At 51.5% G+C, this 22,330-nt stretch overlaps 1 protein-coding gene across 2 annotated transcripts in view; it reads right to left on the bottom strand.

Annotated features, from left to right (window-relative positions):
• The window catches only part of EPHA8 (EPH receptor A8), a 99,761-nt gene that overhangs the window by 56,701 nt on the left and 20,730 nt on the right, over nt 1-22,330 (bottom strand). For both annotated transcript variants that reach the window (XR_016308295.1, XM_089661657.1), the window contains exon 2: nt 22,133-22,197. Coding sequence is in view for 1 of the 2 variants with exons in the window: in XM_089661657.1 (XP_089517783.1) it covers nt 22,133-22,197 (65 nt within the window). In the remaining variant the exon portion in view is untranslated. The remainder of the gene's footprint in view (nt 1-22,132; nt 22,198-22,330) is intronic.

Genomic DNA, 22,330 nt, shown 5'->3' with positions numbered 1-22,330 from the left:
CTGTCTCCTGACCTCCGATACACACGACTGACCCCAAGGATCAGGACTGGTGATGAGCCAACTGTACCTGGATCCTGACCTCCGATGTACACAACTGACCCCAAGGATCAGGACTGGTGATGAGCCAACTGTACCTGGATCCTGACCTCCGATACACACGACTGACCCCAAGGATCAGGACTGGTGATGAGCCAACTGTACCTGTGTCCTGACCTCCGATACACACGACTGACCCCAAGTATCAGGACTGGTGATGAGCCAACTGTACCTGGGTCCTGACCTCCGATACACACGACTGACCCCAAGGATCAGGACTGGTGATGAGCCAACTGTACCTGGATCCTGACCTCCAATACACACGACTGACCCCAAGGATCAGGACTGGTGATGAGCCAACTGTACCTGGATCCTGACCTCCGATACACACGACTGACCCCAAGGATCAGGACTGGTGATGAGCCAACTGTACCTGGGTCCTGACCTCCGATGTACACGACTGACCCCAAGGATCAGGACTGGTGATGAGCCAACTGTACCTGGGTCCTGACCTCCGATACACACGACTGACCCCAAGGATCAGGACTGGTGATGAGCCAACTGTACCTGGATCCTGACCTCCGATGTACACAACTGACCCCAAGGATCAGGACTGGTGATGAGCCAACTGTACCTGGATCCTGACCTCCGATGTACACGACTGACCCCAAGGATCAGGACTGGTGATGAGCCAACTGTACCTGGATCCTGACCTCCGATACACACGACTGACCCCAAGGATCAGGACTGGTGATGAGCCAACTGTACCTGTGTCCTGACCTCCGATACACACGACTGACCCCAAGGATCAGGACTGGTGATGAGCCAACTGTACCTGGATCCTGACCTCCGATACACACGACTGACCCCAAGGATCAGGACTGGTGATGAGCCAACTGTACCTGGATCCTGACCTCCGATACACACAACTGACCCCAAGGATCAGGACTGGTGATGAGCCAACTGTACCTGTGTCCTGACCTCCGATACACACGACTGACCCCAAGGATCAGGACTGGTGATGAGCCAACTGTACCTGGATCCTGACCCCCGATACACACAACTGACCCCAAGGATCAGGACTGGTGATGAGCCAACTGTACCTGGATCCTGACCTCCGATACACATGACTGACCCCAAGGATCAGGACTGGTGATGAGCCAACTGTACCTGTGTCCTGACCTCCGATACACACGACTGACCCCAAGGATCAGGACTGGTGATGAGCCAACTGTACCTGGATCCTGACCTCCGATACACACGACTGACCCCAAGGATCAGGACTGGTGATGAGCCAACTGTACCTGTGTCCTGACCTCCGATACACACGACTGACCCCAAGGATCAGGACTGGTGATGAGCCAACTGTACCTGGATCCTGACCTCCGATGTACACAACTGACCCCAAGGATCAGGACTGGTGATGAGCCAACTGTACCTGGATCCTGACCTCCGATACACACGACTGACCCCAAGGATCAGGACTGGTGATGAGCCAACTGTACCTGTGTCCTGACCTCCGATACACACGACTGACCCCAAGGATCAGGACTGGTGATGAGCCAACTGTACCTGGGTCCTGACCTCCGATACACATGACTGACCCCAAGGACCACAACTGGTGATGAGCCAACTGTACCTGGGTCCTGACCTCCGATACACACAACCGACCCCAAGGATCAGGACTGGTGATGAGCCAACTGTACCTGGGTCCTGACCTCTGATGTACACAACCGACCCCAAGGATCAGGACTGGTGATGAGCCAACTGTACCTGGGTCCTGACCTCCGATACACACAACCGACCCCAAGGATCAGGACTAGTCATGAGCAAACTGTACCTGGATCCTGACCTCTGATGTACACAACCAACCCCAAGGATCAGGACTGGTGATGAGCCAACTACCTGGATCCTGACCTCCGATACACATGACTGACCCCAAGGATCAGGACTGGTGATGAGCCAACTGTACCTGGATCCTGACCTCCGATACACATGACTGACCCCAAGGATCAGGACTGGTGATGAGCCAACTGTACCTGGGTCCTGACCTCCGATGTACACAACCGACCCCAAGGATCAGGACTGGTGATGAGCCAACTGTACCTGGATCCTGACCTCCGATACACATGACTGACCCCAAGGATCAGGACTGGTGATGAGCCAACTGTACCTGGGTCCTGACCTCCGATATACACAACTGACCCCAAGGATCAGGACTGGTGATGAGCCAACTGTACCTGTGTCCTGACCTCCGATACACACGACTGACCCCAAGGATCAGGACTGGTGATGAGCCAACTGTACCTGGATCCTGACCTCCGATACACACGACTGACCCCAAGGATCAGGACTGGTGATGAGCCAACTGTACCTGTGTCCTGACCTCCGATACACACGACTGACCCCAAGGATCAGGACTGGTGATGAGCCAACTGTACCTGGGTCCTGACCTCCGATACACATGACTGACCCCAAGGACCACAACTGGTGATGAGCCAACTGTACCTGGGTCCTGACCTCCGATACACACAACCGACCCCAAGGATCAGGACTGGTGATGAGCCAACTGTACCTGGGTCCTGACCTCTGATGTACACAACCGACCCCAAGGATCAGGACTGGTGATGAGCCAACTGTACCTGGGTCCTGACCTCCGATACACACAACCGACCCCAAGGATCAGGACTAGTCATGAGCAAACTGTACCTGGGTCCTGACCTCTGATGTACACAACCAACCCCAAGGATCAGGACTGGTGATGAGCCAACTACCTGGATCCTGACCTCCGATACACATGACTGACCCCAAGGATCAGGACTGGTGATGAGCCAACTGTACCTGGGTCCTGACCTCCGATGTACACAACCGACCCCAAGGATCAGGACTGGTGATGAGCCAACTGTACCTGGATCCTGACCTCCGATACACATGACTGACCCCAAGGATCAGGACTGGTGATGAGCCAACTGTACCTGGGTCCTGACCTCCGATATACACAACTGACCCCAAGGACCGCGACTGGTGATGAGCCAACTGTACCTGGGTCCAGTCTGATGACCAGCAATGGCCAAATCTGAACCCTACTAAAGTCAATGGGAGCCAAATGGGAAAAGAGTTTTGACCATTCTCTAGGTCAGTGGGCAAGGGAATGTCAATGGCATGGGGGGTGGGCACTGCACTGGGGGGGGGGGGGCTTGAGCAAATCTCTCTGAAACACCATGCCTGGGGTGCCTGGACCCTGCCTGGCACAATCACTAACAGTCATTGCTGGTAAATGACGGCTCCCTGGCTCTTCGCTTGTAAACAAAGCAGGCGGAGTCCCTCATCCTAGATCGGGGCGTGGTATGGACGTAGTGGGGGCCACATGACAAAATAGAAGGTTTTCTCTCACACTAAATGGCGGGGAGCAGCACCCACCATGTCCTTAGCAACCAGTGACATCACTGGCCCCATTCTGTTACTGGGTGAGAATCCATGGCCATATAAACAAAGCAGACGGGGCAGCATGGGGTGAATCCATGGCCATATAAACAAAGCAGATCGAGCAGCATGGGGTGAATCCATGGCCACATAAACAAAGCAGACGGGGCAGCATGGGGTGAATCCATGGCCACATAAAGCAGACGGGGCAGCATGGGGTGAATCCATGGCCATATAAACAAAGCAGATCGAGCAGCATGGGGTGAATCCATGGCCATATAAACAAAGCAGACGGGCAGCACGGGGTGAATCCATGGCCACATAAACAAAGCAGACGGGGCAGCATGGGGTGAATCCATGGCCACATAAAGCAGACGGGGCAGCATGGGGTGAATCCATGGCCATATAAACAAAGCAGACGGGGCAGCACGGGGTGAATCCATGGCCATATAAACAAAGCAGACGGGGCAGCATGGGGTGAATCCATGGCCATATAAACAAAGCAGACGGGCAGCACGGGGTGAATCCATGGCCACGTAAACAAAGCAGATCGAGCAGCACGGGGTGAATCCATGGCCATATAAACAAAGCAGACGGGGCAGCATGGGGTGAATCCATGGCCATATAAACAAAGCAGACGGGGCAGCACGGGGTGAATCCATGGCCACATAAACAAAGCAGACGGGGCAGCATAGGGTGAATCCATGGCCATATAAACAAAGCAGACGGGCAGCACGGGGTGAATCCATGGCCACGTAAACAAAGCAGATCGAACAGCACGGGGTGAATCCATGGCCATATAAACAAAGCAGACGGGGCAGCATGGGGTGAATCCATGGCCATATAAACAAAGCAGATCGAGCAGCATGGGGTGAATCCATGGCCACATAAACAAAGCAGACGGGGCAGCATGGGGTGAATCCATGGCCACATAAAGCAGACGGGGCAGCATGGGGTGAATCCATGGCCATATAAACAAAGCAGATCGAGCAGCATGGGGTGAATCCATGGCCATATAAACAAAGCAGACGGGCAGCACGGGGTGAATCCATGGCCACATAAACAAAGCAGACGGGGCAGCATGGGGTGAATCCATGGCCACATAAAGCAGACGGGGCAGCATGGGGTGAATCCATGGCCATATAAACAAAGCAGACGGGGCAGCACGGGGTGAATCCATGGCCATATAAACAAAGCAGACGGGGCAGCATGGGGTGAATCCATGGCCACATAAACAAAGCAGACGGGGCAGCATAGGGTGAATCCATGGCCATATAAACAAAGCAGACGGGCAGCACGGGGTGAATCCATGGCCACGTAAACAAAGCAGATCGAACAGCACGGGGTGAATCCATGGCCATATAAACAAAGCAGACGGGGCAGCATGGGGTGAATCCATGGCCATATAAACAAAGCAGATCGAGCAGCATGGGGTGAATCCATGGCCACATAAACAAAGCAGACGGGGCAGCATGGGGTGAATCCATGGCCACATAAAGCAGACGGGGCAGCATGGGGTGAATCCATGGCCATATAAACAAAGCAGATCGAGCAGCATGGGGTGAATCCATGGCCATATAAACAAAGCAGATCGAGCAGCATGGGGTGAATCCATGGCCATATAAACAAAGCAGACGGGGCAGCACGGGGTGAATCCATGGCCACATAAACAAAGCAGACGGGGCAGCATGGGGTGAATCCATGGCCACATAAACAAAGCAGACGGGGCAGCATGGGGTGAATCCATGGCCACATAAACAAAGCAGACGGGGCAGCACGGGGTGAATCCATGGCCATATAAACAAAGCAGATCGAGCAGCATGGGGTGAATCCATGGCCACATAAACAAAGCAGACGGGGCAGCATGGGGTGAATCCATGGCCACATAAAGCAGACGGGGCAGCATGGGGTGGATCCATGGCCACATAAACAAAGCAGACGGGGCAGCATGGGGTGAATCCATGGCCACATAAACAAAGCAGATCGGGCAGCACGGGGTACTAGGCCCCTCAAGTCTGCTATGAATTCTAAGGTGGAATCCCAAAAAAGTCACATCGGACTCTCACCCAAGTGCCTGCACCATCCCCCTCCTGAACCATACCAGGCCCCATGCCCTCAATGTGAGGATGGCACCTTACCAGGTGGGATTCCCAAATAGGGTCAATAATATCACCCATCAGTCCCGGTCACTTTGTTTACAGTTCTGGATGTCTGCGCTGTCATTCGGTGCAAGGGAAGTGGTGGGATCAGACGTGTGTTGGCGGGGTGTGTTTTATATGGCGGGTGTGTTTTATATGGTGGGTGTGTTTTATGGCGGGTGTGTTTTATATGGTGGGTGTGTTTTATGGTGGGTGTGTTTTATATGGTGGGTGTGTTTTATATGTTGGGTGTGTTTTATATGGTGGGTGTGTTTTATATGACGGGTGTGTTTTATATGGTGGGTGTGTTTTATATGACGGGTGTGTTTTATATGGTGGGTGTGTTTTATATGTTGGGTGTGTTTTATATGGTGGGTGTGTTTTATATGGTGGGTGTGTTTTATATGACGGGTGTGTTTTATATGGTGGGTGTGTTTTATATGGCGGGTGTGTTTTATATGGTGGGTGTGTTTTATATGGTGGGTGTGTTTTATATGGTGGGTGTGTTTTATATGACGGGTGTGTTTTATGGTGGGTGTGTTTTATATGACGGGTGTGTTTTATATGGTGGGTGTGTTTTATATGGTGGGTGTGTTTTATATGGCGGGTGTGTTTTATATGACGGGTGTGTTTTATATGGCGGGTGTGTTTTATATGGTGGGTGTGTTTTATATGGTGGGTGTGTTTTATATGGCGGGTGTGTTTTATATGGTGGGTGTGTTTTATATGACGGGTGTGTTTTATATGACGGGTGTGTTTTATATGGTGGGTGTGTTTTATATGGTGGGTGTGTTTTATATGGCGGGTGTGTTTTATGGCGGGTGTGTTTTATGACGGGTGTGTTTTATATGGTGGGTGTGTTTTATATGACGGGTGTGTTTTATGGCGGGTGTGATTTATATGGTGGGTGTGTTTTATATGGCGGGTGTGTTTTATGGTGGGTGTGTTTTATGGTGGGTGTGTTTTATATGGTGGGTGTGTTTTATATGGCGGGTGTGTTTTATATGGCGGGTGTGTTTTATATGGTGGGTGTGTTTTATATGGTGGGTGTGTTTTATATGGTGGGTGTGTTTTATATGGCGGGTGTGTTTTATATGGCGGGTGTGTTTTATATGGTGGGTGTGTTTTATATGGTGGGTGTGTTTTATATGGCGGGTGTGTTTTATATGGTGGGTGTGTTTTATATGACGGGTGTGTTTTATATGGTGGGTGTGTTTTATATGGTGGGTGTGTTTTATATGGCGGGTGTGTTTTATGGCGGGTGTGTTTTATGACGGGTGTGTTTTATATGGTGGGTGTGTTTTATATGACGGGTGTGTTTTATGGCGGGTGTGATTTATATGGTGGGTGTGTTTTATATGGCGGGTGTGTTTTATGGTGGGTGTGTTTTATGGTGGGTGTGTTTTATATGGTGGGTGTGTTTTATATGGCGGGTGTGTTTTATATGGCGGGTGTGTTTTATATGGTGGGTGTGTTTTATATGGTGGGTGTGTTTTATATGGTGGGTGTGTTTTATATGGCGGGTGTGTTTTATATGGTGGGTGTGTTTTATATGACGGGTGTGTTTTATATGGTGGGTGTGTTTTATATGGCGGGTGTGTTTTATGGCGGGTGTGATTTATATGGTGGGTGTGTTTTATATGGCGGGTTGATGAACATCGATGGATGATTGGTGGAAGATGTAGATCTCGGGGGCACGAGATGCGCACTAGGTACCCCTTACTCACCTTCAGTGGGGGGCAGTATCTGGGGGTCCCCTTATGGACAAGGGTTGTGGGGAAGAGGCCTTTGTCCACACTGACCCCGGAGCAAGGTGCTTTGCTGGGGGAGGACACCCCCATGATGAGGGTATGATTCAGGTGGGGGGTGCACGCTCGAACCCCACCACACCCCACACCCCTTCCTGGCCTGTTAGGCTGCATGCTTGGAAAAGGGTCTGCTGTTAATTTTTGGGGGGACCTTATGAAGCTTTTCTCCCCCATAACATTGATATCAGACCCGCTATTAATGGTTCGTGTTCAGAAAAGGCGGCAAAGCACCACCTGACTGTAGGGGGTGACAATCATTAATTGTGACTGCCAGGGGCCCCCCCCTTACTATCCACAGCATGGAGACCAGACATTCTCCCACCAATCAGCAAACTCTCAGTGACCTCTGCGGAATATTCCAGCAAGAACAACGTGAACTTCAGAGGAGATTCGCTTGTCAGGTGGACGCGGGAAACGGCACGGAAGACTCTTTTGATGTTTTATTCTTAAGTTTTAAATGAAAAAAAAAAAGAAAACTAATTAACGGGTTTCAAAAAGCACTGGAGTTCCTGATGGGAGCGTCCGTGAGAATGTTCTCTGGGCTGGAATGAGCCCATCATGAGATTGTGATCAGCGTCATATCTCCACCGAATACCTGGCCTCTCCGCCGCTCTTTCATCCACAAATTCCACACTGTTAGTTTGAAGTATTTCTTCATAAATGAACTTCAGTCCGTCTCGTCTGCTGCCATCGTGATAACATCCCCTAGCGGGTGCAAAATGAGGACGTCTTAATTAACATGGGGGGGTTCTAATTCCATCTGTATTCAGGCTTCTTCTTAGGCTTTAAATTAAAGTCCGAGCGCATTGTCGGAGAAAATCCGGCGCTAGAATGAAGCCGGCAAAGATGCATGGCGGTGATAGGCAGAAACTTGGCAAAGAGTGGAGAGAGCGCTGCTGAATGAAGTGGAGGATCTGCTGAACATATCGCTCTCTTCATTCTGCCGCTCTTATCTCCTGTGGTCAGTGGAATCATCTATCTCTCGCCTCTTATCTTTGTGTGTGTTCAGTCAGGCTGCGCACGCCGCTCAGCGCTTTGTTCATTCTCTACTGGCACCAGTCATCTCTGGCAAAGCCAATTCCTCCATTGATGCCGTCTGTTCGGACAGCCAATCTCAGATCTGTCTTTTGTCTCCACCATCAGCTCGCTGCGTCTGTCGCATTCTTCAAACCATAGCTGCTACTTCCCAAAGGATCATGCAGGACATCAGGAAATGGCGTCCAACTGGAGGATATCAGGCCTCATAGCTGGTGCTGATATTATCCTGACGTCTGACTGCACGGCGGATATCTCACACGTCTGTACGCGAGGAGTTTTACCATCTCCAAAAATACTGCAAATGAGGACTAAAGAAGTATGGCTGCCCCCAATGCTGCCCTCACCTTCTAAAGATGCTAGATATCTGGCTGCCATGGCAAATGATCCTCCTTCTCCGAGGGAGCTTTGAGTCTTCTTGGCTCCTTGTCAATGGAGAATAGATGTTTTATTCAAAAATTGTACCCGTGGTGATCCAGATAAAAATACAAAACCCAAGTAGCCAAAAGATTCAATATCACAAAGAACATGGTCCTTCCTACCCCGTTAACGACAAAACCCTCAATGGTGACTGCAGACATGGAACACCTCAATGGGGAACGTCGATGTTTGGAAGGTTTGCTGGATGACTATCTTGCATACTCTATAGACAATGGCCACACTCCTGGAATGGTTCCACCCATCTACTTCATTGTCGATTTCAATATATCACATATCAGGCTCCTCCCACGGAAGGTGAATCATAAAAACGAGATAAAGAGTCACCATGATTGGGCAGTTATAAGAATTGTGATGATAGTGTGTCAGATTCACTAGATCACTTCATTTATTCTGAGACCAACTCTGCCAGGAGTAGACTGAGATGTTTTTCGGCCGATGGTGCCCTGAATCCACCTTACATAGAACTATCCTTCAGCAGGCTGTTAGGAGACACAGATAAGTACCAGGATGTAAACTGTGTCAGCATCAAAGTCTTAGCACAATCTGAGAAAACTACATCTACATTCTTTTCCAGGTTATGGGACAGTGCAGAGGTCAAGTGACAGAGCCATATAGAGGAACAAATGGCTTGACCAAGGGCAGGTTCAAATAACAGGACTATGCAGGGTTCCAGGTAGAAGGATGGTATAGATGTCCTATTCATGGGTCCATGGGGAGGTTTAGGTGATGAAACCATTGGGCCATCTAGGTGACAAGTTGGTGGGGAGGTTCAGGCGATGAGATGATGCAGATGTCCCAGTTTATGGAACTATGTCTAGGCTATCACCTATCAGACAGTGGGGAGGTCCAGTTTATGGAATTATGGGGATGTCTAATGATGGGGATGTCTAAGTGATAGGACAGCGGGGAGGTCCAGTTTATGGAATTCTGGGGATGTCTAAGTGATAGGACAGCGGGGAGGTCCAGTTTATGGAATTATGGGGATGTCTAATGATGGGGATGTCTAAGTGATAGGACAGTGAGGAGGTCCAGTTTATGGAATTAAGGGGATGTCTAAGTGATAGGACAGCGGGGAGGTCCAGTTTATGGAATTATGGGGATGTCCAAGTGATAGGACAGCGGGGAGGTCCAGTTTATGGAATTATGGGGATGTCCAAGTGATAGGACAGCGGGGAGGTCCAGTTTATGGAATTATGGGGATGTCTAAGTGACAGGACAGCGGGGAGGTCCAGTTTATGGAATTATGGGGATGTCTAAGTGACAGGACAGCGGGGAGGTCCAGTTTATGGAATTATGGGGATGCCTAAGTGATAGGACCGTGGGGAGGTCCAGTTTATGGAATTATGGGGATGTCTAAGTGATAGGACAGTGAGGAGGTCCAGTTTATGGAATTATGGGGATGTCTAAGTGATAGGACAGTGGGGAGGTCCAGTTTATGGAATTATGGGGATGTCTAAGTGACAGGACAGTGGGGAGGTCCAGTTTATGGAATTCTGGGGATGTCTAAGTGATAGGACAGTGAGGAGGTCCAGTTTATGGAATTCTGGGGATGTCTAAGTGATAGGACAGTGAGGAGGTCCAGTGACAGGATTGTAGGCAGGTGATGGCACTATGGATAATATAGTAGGGTGACCCAGGTAAAAGGAGCCTTAGGGAGGTCCAGTCGATGGTTCTATGGTACAAGCCAAGCAGCGATGTCTTTTTAGCTGATAGAAAATAACAGTTTTAAAAAATTGGATGACATCCTAAGTCCCCGTGTGAGTGACAAACGTTTATTGCCAATAGCTAATTGAAAATGGCGGCATTGGCTTTAGCTGGATGAAGAGGTTCAACTGACAGAGCTGTGGGATCTATCCATGAGGATGATATGAATGCACAGAATGTGTCATGTATGAGCCGGAAGGATGATTATTGGTGGATATGGGACCATGACACGGGACCATGATACGGGACCATGATACGGGACCATGATACGGGACCATGACACGGGACCATGATACGGGACCATGACACGGGACCATGATACGGGACCATGATACGGGACCATGATACGGACCATGATACGGACCATGATACGGGACCATGATATGGACCATGATACGGGACCATGATACGGGACCATGATACGGGACCATGATACGGGACCATGACACGGGACCATGACACGGGACCATGACACGGGACCATGATACGGGACCATGATACGGGACCATGATACGGGACCATGATACGGGACCATGATACGGGACCATGATACGGGTGTCACACAGTCCAATGTCTGGAGTGTGCAGCTTGTTTGCTATTATTTCCCTTTATTTCCCGTGTGATCGGTGACATGTTTCTGACATTCATTATCAAGGTGTGCGGTCAGATGTCACTGAGAGCCTCTTGCTGTCACTTATCTGTGACGTCTCTTTCAGTGACTGCGGTCAGTGATGGTTCAGCCTCAGGGGTCTCCCTAGAAGACTGTGAAGGGGTCAGGCCTACATACTGACCCCTACTTCTGCCTGCAGGCTGCAGAGGAACAGCAGCAATTACCCTCCTCTACAATCTGCGCGGCCATTTTACAGACAATTACACCCTGACTAGAGCAGGATGACATTTCCACCCGCTCGGCAGATTCTTTGGGGGCGTCATGCAGGTTACACACAAATCCTGGAGCTCAGACAAGTAATTGGCTCCAAACAAGAGCCAAAGGTTGAATGGGCCACACAGAGCAACTTTCATCCAGACCAAAAACATTCCCCAAAAGGCTGAAATATTCAAATCTACATGAAGCAAAAACAGTGACATCAGAGGCCAGAGAGCTCATGAGTCTGAGTATTCACCAACATCGGAGGCCAGAGAGCTCATGAGTCTGAGTATTCACCAACATCGGAGGCCAGAGAGCTCATGAGTCTGAGTATTCATCAACATCGGAGGCCAGAGAGCTCATAAGTCGGAGTATTCATCAACATCGGAGGCCAGAGAGCTCATGTGTCGGAGTATTCACCAACATCGGAGGCCAGAGAGCTCATGTGTCGGAGTATTCATCAACATCGGAGGCCAGAGAGCTCATAAGTCTCAGTATTCATCAACATCGGAGGCCAGAGAGCTCATGAGTCTGAGTATTCATCAACATCGGAGGCCAGAGAGCTCATGTGTCGGAGTATTCACCAACATCGGAGGCCAGAGAGCTCATGTGTCGGAGTATTCACCAACATCGGAGGCCAGAGAGCTCATGTGTCGGAGTATTCATCAACATCGGAGGCCAGAGAGCTCATAAGTCTGAGTATTCATCAACATCGGAGGCCAGAGAGCTCATGTGTTGGAGTATTCATCAACATCGGAGGCCACAGAGCTCATGAGTCGGAGTATTCACCAACATCGGAGGCCAGAGAGCTCATGTGTCGGAGTATTCATCAACATCGGAGGCCAGAGAGCTCATGAGTCTGAGTATTCATCAACATCGGAGGCCAGAGAGCTCATGAGTCTGAGTATTCATCAACATTGGAGGCCAGAGAGCTCATGAGTCTGAGTATTCATCAACATCGGAGGCCAGAGAGCTCATAAGTCTGAGTATTCACCAACATCGGAGGCCAGAGAGCTCAAAAGTCTGAGTATTCACCAACATCGGAGGCCAGAGAGCTCATAAGTCTGAGTATTCATCAACATCGGAGGCCAGAGAGCTCATAAGTCTGAGTATTCATCAACATCGGAGGCCAGAGAGCTCATAAGTCTGAGTATGCATCAACATCGGAGGTCAGAGAGCTCATGAGTCTCAGTATTCATCAACATCGGAGGCCAGAGAGCTCATGTGTCGGAGTATTCATCAACATCGGAGGCCAGAGAGCTCATGTGTCGGAGTATTCACCAACATCGGAGGCCAGAGAGCTCATGAGTCTGAGTATTCATCAACATCGGAGGCCAGAGAGCTCAAAAGTCTGAGTATTCACCAACATCGGAGGCCAGAGAGCTCATAAGTCTGAGTATTCATCAACATCGGAGGCCAGAGAGCTCATAAGTCTGAGTATTCATCAACATCGGAGGCCAGAGAGCTCATAAGTCTGAGTATTCATCAACATCGGAGGTCAGAGAGCTCATGAGTCTGAGTATTCATCAACATCGGAGGCCAGAGAGCTCATGTGTCGGAGTATTCATCAACATCGGAGGCCAGAGAGCTCATGTGTCGGAGTATTCATCAACATCGGAGGCCAGAGAGCTCATGTGTCTGAGTATTCACCAACATCGGAGGCCAGAGAGCTCATGTGTCGGAGTATTCACCAACATCGGAGGCCAGAGAGCTCATGTGTCGGAGTATTCACCAACATCGGAGGCCAGAGAGCTCATGTGTCGGAGTATTCACCAACATCGGAGGCCAGAGAGCTCATGAGTCTGAGTATTCACCAACATCGGAGGCCAGAGAGCTCATGTGTCGGAGTATTCACCAACATCGGAGGCCAGAGAGCTCAAAAGTCTGAGTATTCATCAACATCGGAGGCCAGAGAGCTCATGTGTCGGAGTATTCACCAACATCGGAGGCCAGAGAGCTCATGTGTCGGAGTATTCACCAACATCGGAGGCCAGAGAGCTCATGTGTCGGAGTATTCACCAACATCGGAGGCCAGAGAGCTCATGTGTCGGAGTATTCACCAACATCGGAGGCCAGAGAGCTCATAAGTCTGAGTATTCATCAACATCGGAGGCCAGAGAGCTCATGTGTCGGAGTATTCATCAACATCGGAGGCCAGAGAGCTCATAAGTCTGAGTATTCATCAACATCGGAGGCCAGAGAGCTCATGTGTCGGAATATTCACCAACATCGGAGGCCAGAGAGCTCATAAGTCTGAGTATTCACCAACATCGGAGGCCACAGAGCTCATAAGTCTGAGTATTCACCAACATCGGAGGCCAGAGAGCTCATGTGTCAGAGTATTCACCAACATCGGAGGCCAGAGAGCTCATAAGTCTGAGTATTCATCAACATCGGAGGCCACAGAGCTCATGAGTCTGAGTATTCACCAACATCGGAGGCCAGAGAGCTCATGTGTCGGAGTATTCACCAACATCGGAGGCCAGAGAGCTCATGTGTCGGAGTATTCACCAACATCGGAGGCCAGAGAGCTCATGAGTCTGAGTATTCACCAACATCGGAGGCCAGAGAGCTCATAAGTCGGAGTATTCACCAACATCGGAGGCCAGAGAGCTCATGTGTCGGAGTATTCACCAACATCGGAGGCCAGAGAGCTCATGTGTCTGAGTATTCATCAACATCGGAGGCCAGAGAGCTCATGTGTCGGAGTATTCATCAACATCAGAGGACAGAGAGCTCATGTCTGAGTATTCATCAACATCGGAGGCCAGAGAGCTCATGTGTCTGAGTATTCACCAACATCGGAGGCCAGAGAGCTCATAAGTCTGAGTATTCATCAACATCGGAGGCCAGAGAGCTCATGTGTCGGAGTATTCACCAACATCGGAGGCCAGAGAGCTCATGTGTCTGAGTATTCACCAACATGGGAGGCCAGAGAGCTCATGTGTCGGAGTATTCACCAACATCGGAGGCCAGAGAGCTCATGTGTCGGAGTATTCACCAACATCGGAGGCCAGAGAGCTCATGTGTCGGAGTATTCATCAACATCGGAGGCCAGAGAGCTCATAAGTCTGAGTATTCATCAACATCGGAGGCCAGAGAGCTCATGTGTCGGAATATTCACCAACATCGGAGGCCAGAGAGCTCATAAGTCTGAGTATTCACCAACATCGGAGGCCACAGAGCTCATAAGTCTGAGTATTCACCAACATCGGAGGCCAGAGAGCTCATGTGTCGGAGTATTCACCAACATCGGAGGCCAGAGAGCTCATAAGTCTGAGTATTCATCAACATCGGAGGCCACAGAGCTCATGAGTCTGAGTATTCACCAACATCGGAGGCCAGAGAGCTCATGTGTCGGAGTATTCACCAACATCGGAGGCCAGAGAGCTCATGTGTCGGAGTATTCACCAACATCGGAGGCCAGAGAGCTCATGTCTGAGTATTCATCAACATCGGAGGCCACAGAGCTCATGTGTCTGAGTATTCATTGACATCGGAGGCCAAAGAGCTCATGTGTCTGAGTATTCAACCTCAGGCTCCCCACCAGGGGTCCCATAACACACCCATCTTGCCTCTGTCTAGGAGGCAGATCATGGAAGACTGGAAATGTCCCACCTCAGGCTCCCCACCAGGGGTCCCATCACACCCCCATCTTGCCTCCGTCTGGAAGGAGGCAGATCATGGAAGACTGGAAATGTCCCACCTCAGGCTCCCCACCAGGGGTCCCATCACACCCCCATCTTGCCTCCGTCTGGAAGGAGGCAGATCATGGAAGACTGGAAATGTCCCACCTCAGGCTCCCCACCAGGGGTCCGATCACACACCCATCTTGCCTCTGTCTAGGAGGCAGATCATGGAAGACTGGAAATGTCCCACCTCAGGCTCCCCACCAGGGGTCCCCTCACACACCCATCTTGCCTCTGTCTAGGAGGCAGATCATGGAAGACTGGAAATGTCCCACTTCAGGCTCCCCACCAGGGGTCCCATCACACCCCCATCTTGCCTCCGTCTGGAAGGAGGCAGATCATGGAAGACTGGAAATGTCCCACCTCAGGCTCCCCACCAGGGGTCCGATCACACACCCATCTTGCCTCTGTCTAGGAGGCAGATCATGGAAGACTGGAAATGTCCCACCTCAGGCTCCCCACCAGGGGTCCCCTCACACACCCATCTTGCCTCTGTCTAGGAGGCAGATCATGGAAGACTGGAAATGTCCCACCTCAGGCTCCCCACCAGGGGTCCCATCACACCCCCATCTTGCCTCCGTCTGGAAGGAGGCAGATCATGGAAGACTGGAAATGTCCCACCTCAGGCTCCCCACCAGGGGTCCCCTCACACACCCATCTTGCCTCTGTCTAGGAGGCAGATCATGGAAGACTGGAAATGTCCCACCTCAGGCTCCCCACCAGGGAGCCATCTTCACAAGCCATGAGGCAAGCCTAAGCAGCACAAGCGCCAAGAAGGGGCTGGAACCCGCGGTATATCGGCGGATGTCAGCGGTGGTTCCTTGGCCGCCTTGGCCCTGTATGGCAGTACCTATGAAGGATTTCTCTTTCATTCCCGTTATCCATAGCACAGGTGGATGGGGACATCATGGTGCTTTGTATAGGAAACAAGATATACCATCATATATATTTCAACAGGCAGAAGAGTCTTTGGGATGTGTCTTGTCTTTTCCTACAGAAAGTGGTGTATAGTCCACATATAGTGGTGAAGAAACCATTTTAAGCAGAGTGCTGCTTTGTGCATCTTTTCTTCCATCCTGGAAATAAATGGGGCATATTCCCATCCAAGAGCTCTAGGAAACAGCTATCTATATTACAGATGAATGGGCCCCAACCACTTGTGCCGGCACAGGAATGTATTGTACAATATATTTGACATTTATGTCTTCCTCCATACAGGCCTGAGGCCGGCTACTCTCCTTTTTGACGCATATTGTGCTTGCTCCATTGCATACATGTGATATATTTACAGCATAATTTTTTGGATTTCTTGATAGGGATTTGCCATTATGGTTACTGTTTAATCCCTTATATCCTCTATTATGGGATGCCCATGGCATAATTTTTGGATACACCTCCCTAGGGAAGTGTTCACCTGTGTGTTTGTGTTGCAGGGACACTAGACTCATGTAGCCATTTTCCCTGCTACACATACATTTAGACCGGTTTTTGTGTCATTTTAAATGGTTTTAGGTCTGTGTGTATTGTCTCATACTGAGGTGATGGTAAACCAGGGCAAACGCCCACATGTCATATTCATTTGTGTGTAATAAAGCACAATTTTTGGAAATTATTCCCTTAGTGTCACGTTCTGTTCATTATGTAGCCGCTTTTCTGTGAATCTCTTTTCACAACCCTCCCTTTTTTGTATCCCTGAGGAAGGCCCCCTGCAGAAATGTCATCTAGCTCCCTACAATGGGGGAATCTTGGAGACTCCCTGAGGAAGGCCCCCTGCAGAAATGTCATCTAGCTCCCTACAATGGGGGAATCTTGGAGACTCCCTGAGGAAGGCCCCCTGCAGAAATGCCATCTAGCTCCCTACAATGGGGGGAATCTTGGAGACCCCCCCCCCCCGAGGAAAGCCCCCTGCAGAAATGTCATCTAGCTCCCTACAATGGGGGAATCTTGGAGACTCCCTGAGGAAGGCCTCCTGCAGAAATGTCATCTAGCTCCCTACAATGGGGGAATCTTGGAGACTCCCTGAGGAAGGCCCCCTGCAGAAATGTCATCTAGCTCCCTACAATGGGGGAATCTTGGAGACTCCCTGAGGAAGGCCTCCTGCAGAAATGTCATCTAGCTCCCTACAATGGGGGAATCTTGGAGACTCCCTGAGGAAGGCCCCCTGCAGAAATGTCATCTAGCTCCCTACAATGGGGGAATCTTGGAGACTCCCTGAGGAAGGCCCCCTGCAGAAATGTCATCTAGCTCCCTACAATGGGGGAATCTTGGAGACCCCCGAGGAAGGCCGCCTGCAGAAATGTTGTCATCTAGCTCCCTACAATGGGGGAATCTTGGAGACTCCCTGAGGAAGGCCCCCTGCAGAAATGCCATCTAGCTCCCTACAATGGGGGAATCTTGGAGACTCCCTGAGGAAGGCCCCCTGCAGAAATGTTGTCATATAGCTCCCTACAATGGGGGGAATCTTGGAGACCCCCCCCCCCGAGGAAGGCCCCCTGCAGAAATGTTGTCATCGAGCTCCCTACAATGGGAGAATCTTGGAGACTCCCTGAGGAAGGCCCCCTGCAGAAATTTCATCTAGCTCCCTACAATGGGGGAATCTTGGAGACTCCCTGAGGAAGGCCCCCTGCAGAAATGTTGTCATCAAACTCCCTACAATGGGGGGAATCTTGGAGACTCCCCGAGGAAGGCCCCCTGCAGAAATGTTGTCATCTAGCTCCCTACAATGGGGGGAATCATGGAGACCCCCCCCCCCCGAGGAAGGCCCCCTGCAGAAATGTCATCTAGCTCCCTACAATGGGGGAATCTTGGAGACTCCCTGAGGAAGGCCTCCTGCAGAAATGTCATCTAGCTCCCTACAATGGGGGAATCTTGGAGACTCCCTGAGGAAGGCCCCCTGCAGAAATGTCATCTAGCTCCCTACAATGGGGGAATCTTGGAGACTCCCTGAGGAAGGCCTCCTGCAGAAATGTCATCTAGCTCCCTACAATGGGGGAATCTTGGAGACTCCCTGAGGAAGGCCCCCTGCAGAAATGTCATCTAGCTCCCTACAATGGGGGAATCTTGGAGACTCCCTGAGGAAGGCCCCCTGCAGAAATGCCATCTAGCTCCCTACAATGGGGGAATCTTGGAGACTCCCTGAGGAAGGCCCCCTGCAGAAATGTTGTCATCTAGCTCCCTACAATGGGGGGAATCTTGGAGACCCCCCCCCCCCGAGGAAGGCCCCCTGCAGAAATGTTGTCATCGAGCTCCCTACAATGGGAGAATCTTGGAGACTCCCTGAGGAAGGCCCCCTGCAGAAATTTCATCTAGCTCCCTACAATGGGGGAATCTTGGAGACTCCCTGAGGAAGGCCCCCTGCAGAAATGTCATCTAGCTCCCTACAATGGGGGAATCTTGGAGACTTCCTGAGGAAGGTCCCCTGCAGAAATGTCATCTAGCTCCCTACAATGGGGGAATCTTGGAGACTCCCTGAGGAAGGCCCCCTGCAGAAATGCCATCTAGCTCCCTACAATGGGGGGAATCTTGGAGACCCCCCCCCCCCCCGAGGAAGGCCCCCTGCAGAAATGTCATCTAGCTCCCTACAATGGGGGAATCTTGGAGACTCCCTGAGGAAGGCCCCCTGCAGAAATGTCATCTAGCTCCCTACAATGGGGGAATCTTGGAGACTCCCTGAGGAAGGCCCCCTGCAGAAATGTCATCTAGCTCCCTACAATGGGGGAATCTTGGAGACCCCCGAGGAAGGCCCCCTGCAGAAATGTTGTCATCTAGCTCCCTACAATGGGGGAATCTTGGAGACTCCCTGAGGAAGGCCCCCTGCAGAAATGCCATCTAGCTCCCTACAATGGGGGGAATCTTGGAGACCCCCCCCCCGAGGAAGGCCCCCTGCAGAAATGTCATCTAGCTCCCTACAATGGGGGAATCTTGGAGACTCCCTGAGGAAGGCCCCCTGCAGAAATGTCATCTAGCTCCCTACAATGGGGGAATCTTGGAGACCCCCGAGGAAGGCCCCCTGCAGAAATGTTGTCATCTAGCTCCCTACAATGGGGGAATCTTGGAGACTCCCTGAGGAAGGCCCCCTGCAGAAATGTTGTCATCTAGCTCCCTACAATGGGGGAATCTTGGAGACTCCCTGAGGAAGGCCCCCTGCAGAAATGCCATCTAGCTCCCTACAATGGGGGAATCTTGGAGACTCCCTGAGGAAGGCCCCCTGCAGAAATGTTGTCATCTAGCTCCCTACAATGGGGGGAATCTTGGAGACCCCCCCCCCCCGAGGAAGGCCCCCTGCAGAAATGTTGTCATCGAGCTCCCTACAATGGGGAGAATCTTGGAGACTCCCTGAGGAAGGCCCCCTGCAGAAATTTCATCTAGCTCCCTACAATGGGGGAATCTTGGAGACTCCCTGAGGAAGGCCCCCTGCAGAAATGTCATCTAGCTCCCTACAATGGGGGGAATCTTGGAGACTCCCTGAGGAAGTCCCCCTGCAGAAATTTCATCTAGCTCCCTACAATGGGGGGAATCTTGGAGACTCCCTGAGGAAGGCCCCCTGCAGAAATGTCATCTAGCTCCCTACAATGGGGGGAATCTTGGAGACTCCCCAAGGAAGGCCCCCTGCAGAAATGTTGTCATCTAGCTCCCTACAATGGGGGGAATCTTGGAGACTCCCCGAGGAAGGCCCCCTGCAGAAATGTTGTCATCTAGCTCCCTACAATGGGGGGGAATCTTGGAGACTCCCCGAGGAAGGCCCCCTGCAGAAATGTTGTCATCTAGCTCCCTACAATGGGGGGAATCTTGGAGACCCCCCGAGGAAGACCCCCTGCAGAAATGTTGTCATCTAGCTCCCTACAATGGGGGGAATCTTGGAGACCCCCCCCCCCAACGAGGAAGGCCCCCTGCAGAAATGTCATCTAGCTCCCTACAATGGGGGGAAACTTGAAGACCCCCCAAGGAAGGCCCCCTGCAGAAATGTTGTCATCTAGCTCCCTACAATGGGGGGAATCTTGGAGACCCCCTGAGGAAGACCCCCTGCAGAAATGTTGTCATCTAGCTCCCTACAATGGGGGGAATCTTGGAGACCCCCCGAGGAAGGCCCCCTGCAGAAATGTTGTCATCAAACTCCCTACAATGGGGGGAATCTTGGAGACTCCCCGAGGAAGGCCCCCTGCAGAAATGTTGTCATCAAACTCCCTACAATGGGGGGAATCTTGGAGACTCCCCGAGGAAGGCCCCCTGCAGAAATGTTGTCATCTAGCTCCCTACAATGGGGGGAATCATGGGGACCCCCCCCCCCCCGAGGAAGGCCCCCTGCAGAAATGTTGTCATCTAGCTCCATACAATGGGGGGAATCTTGGAGATCCCCGAGGAAGGCCCCCTGCAGAAATGTTGTCATCTAGCGCCCTACAATGGGGGGAATCTTGGAGACTCCCCTGAGGAAGACCCCCTGCAGAAATGTTGTCATCTAACTCCCTACAATGGGGGGAATCTTGGAGACTCCCCGAGGAAGGCCCCCTGCAGAAATGTTGTCATCTAGCTCCCTACAATGGGGGGAATCATGGAGACCCCCCCCCCCCCCGAGGAAGGCCCCCTGCAGAAATGTTGTCATCTAGCTCCATACAATGGGGGGAATCTTGGAGACTCCCCGAGGAAGGCCCCCTGCAGAAATGTTGTCATCTAGCTCCCTACAATGGGGGGAATCTTGGAGACCCCCGAGGAAGGCCCCCTGCAGAAATGTTGTCATCTAACTCCCTACAATGGGGGGAATCTTGGAGACCCCCCAAGGAAGACCCCCTGCAGAAATGTTGTCATCTAGCTCCCTACAATGGGGGGAATCTTGGAGACCCCCCCCCCAACGAGGAAGACCCCCTGCAGAAATGTCATCTAGCTCCCTACAATGGGGGGGAATCTTGGAGACTCCCCGAGGAAGGCCCCCTGCAGAAATGTTGTCATCAAACTCCCTACAATGGGGGGAATCTTGGAGACTCCCCGAGGAAGGCCCCCTGCAGAAATGTTGTCATCTAGCTCCCTACAATGGGGGGAATCATGGAGACCCCCCCCCCCCCGAGGAAGGCCCCCTGCAGAAATATTGTCATCTAGCTCCATACAATGGGGGGAATCTTGGAGATCCCCGAGGAAGGCCCCCTGCAGAAATGTTGTCATCTAGCTCCCTACAATGGGGGAATCTTGGAGACCCCCGAGGAAGGCCCCCTGCAGAAATGTTGTCATCTAGTTCCCTACAATGGGGGAATCTTGGAGACTCCCCGAGGAAGGCCCCCTGCAGAAATGTTGTCATCTAACTCCCTACAATGGGGGGAATCTTGGAGACCCCCTGAGGAAGGCCCCCTGCAGAAATGTTGTCATCTAGCTCCCTACAATGGAGGGGAATCTTGGAGACCCCCCGAGGAAGGCCCCCTGCAGAAATGTTGTCATCTAGCTCCCTACAATGGGGGGAATCTTGGAGACCCCCCCGAGGAAGGCCCCCTGCAGAAATGTTGTCATCTAGCACCCTACAATGGGGGGCATCTTGGAGACCCCCCTGAGGAAGACCCCCTGCAGAAATGTTGTCATCTAGCGCCCTACAATGGGGGGAATCTTGGAGACTCCCCTGAGGAAGACCCCCTGCAGAAATGTTGTCATCTAGCGCCCTACAATGGGGGGAATCTTGGAGACTCCCTGAGGAAGGCCCCCTGCAGAAATGTTGTCATCTAGCTCCCTACAATGGGGGGAATCTTGGAGACCCCCCAAGGAAGGCCCCCTGCAGAAATGTTGTCATCTAGCTCCCTACAATGGGGGGGAATCTTGGAAACTCCCTGAGGAAGGCCCCCTGCAGAAATGTTGTCATCTAGCTCCCTACAATGGGGGGAATCTTGGAGACCCCCCGAGGAAGGCCCCCTGCAGAAATGTTGTCATCTAACTCCCTACAATGGGGGGAATCTTGGAGACCATCTGGCCTGCAATACATCGCATACATCATGGTGGAATTATATGCACACTCACCCCATGCGGCGGGTACGTCAGCCAGCCCCACTCTCCCAGGATTGTGGACGTATCCAATAGATTAACTGGAAGAAGAAAGAGATCGCCGTCAGATGACATAAAGTGACCAATCAAGTCATGGCCATCATTACACAATCCTTCACTAAGGAGGAACTCCACCTTCACCTATCAATTCCCTGCAACTCAACGGAGGGTCCC

The sequence above is a fragment of the Staurois parvus genome, unplaced genomic scaffold (genome assembly GCF_062004578.1).
Source record: "Staurois parvus isolate SC_StPar_1 unplaced genomic scaffold, SC_StPar_1.0 ptg001361l, whole genome shotgun sequence".
NCBI classification, from domain to species: Eukaryota; Metazoa; Chordata; class Amphibia; order Anura; family Ranidae; genus Staurois; species Staurois parvus.
The sequence above is the reverse complement of the archived record's forward strand: the minus strand, read 5'-3'. Positions and strand labels throughout refer to the sequence as shown.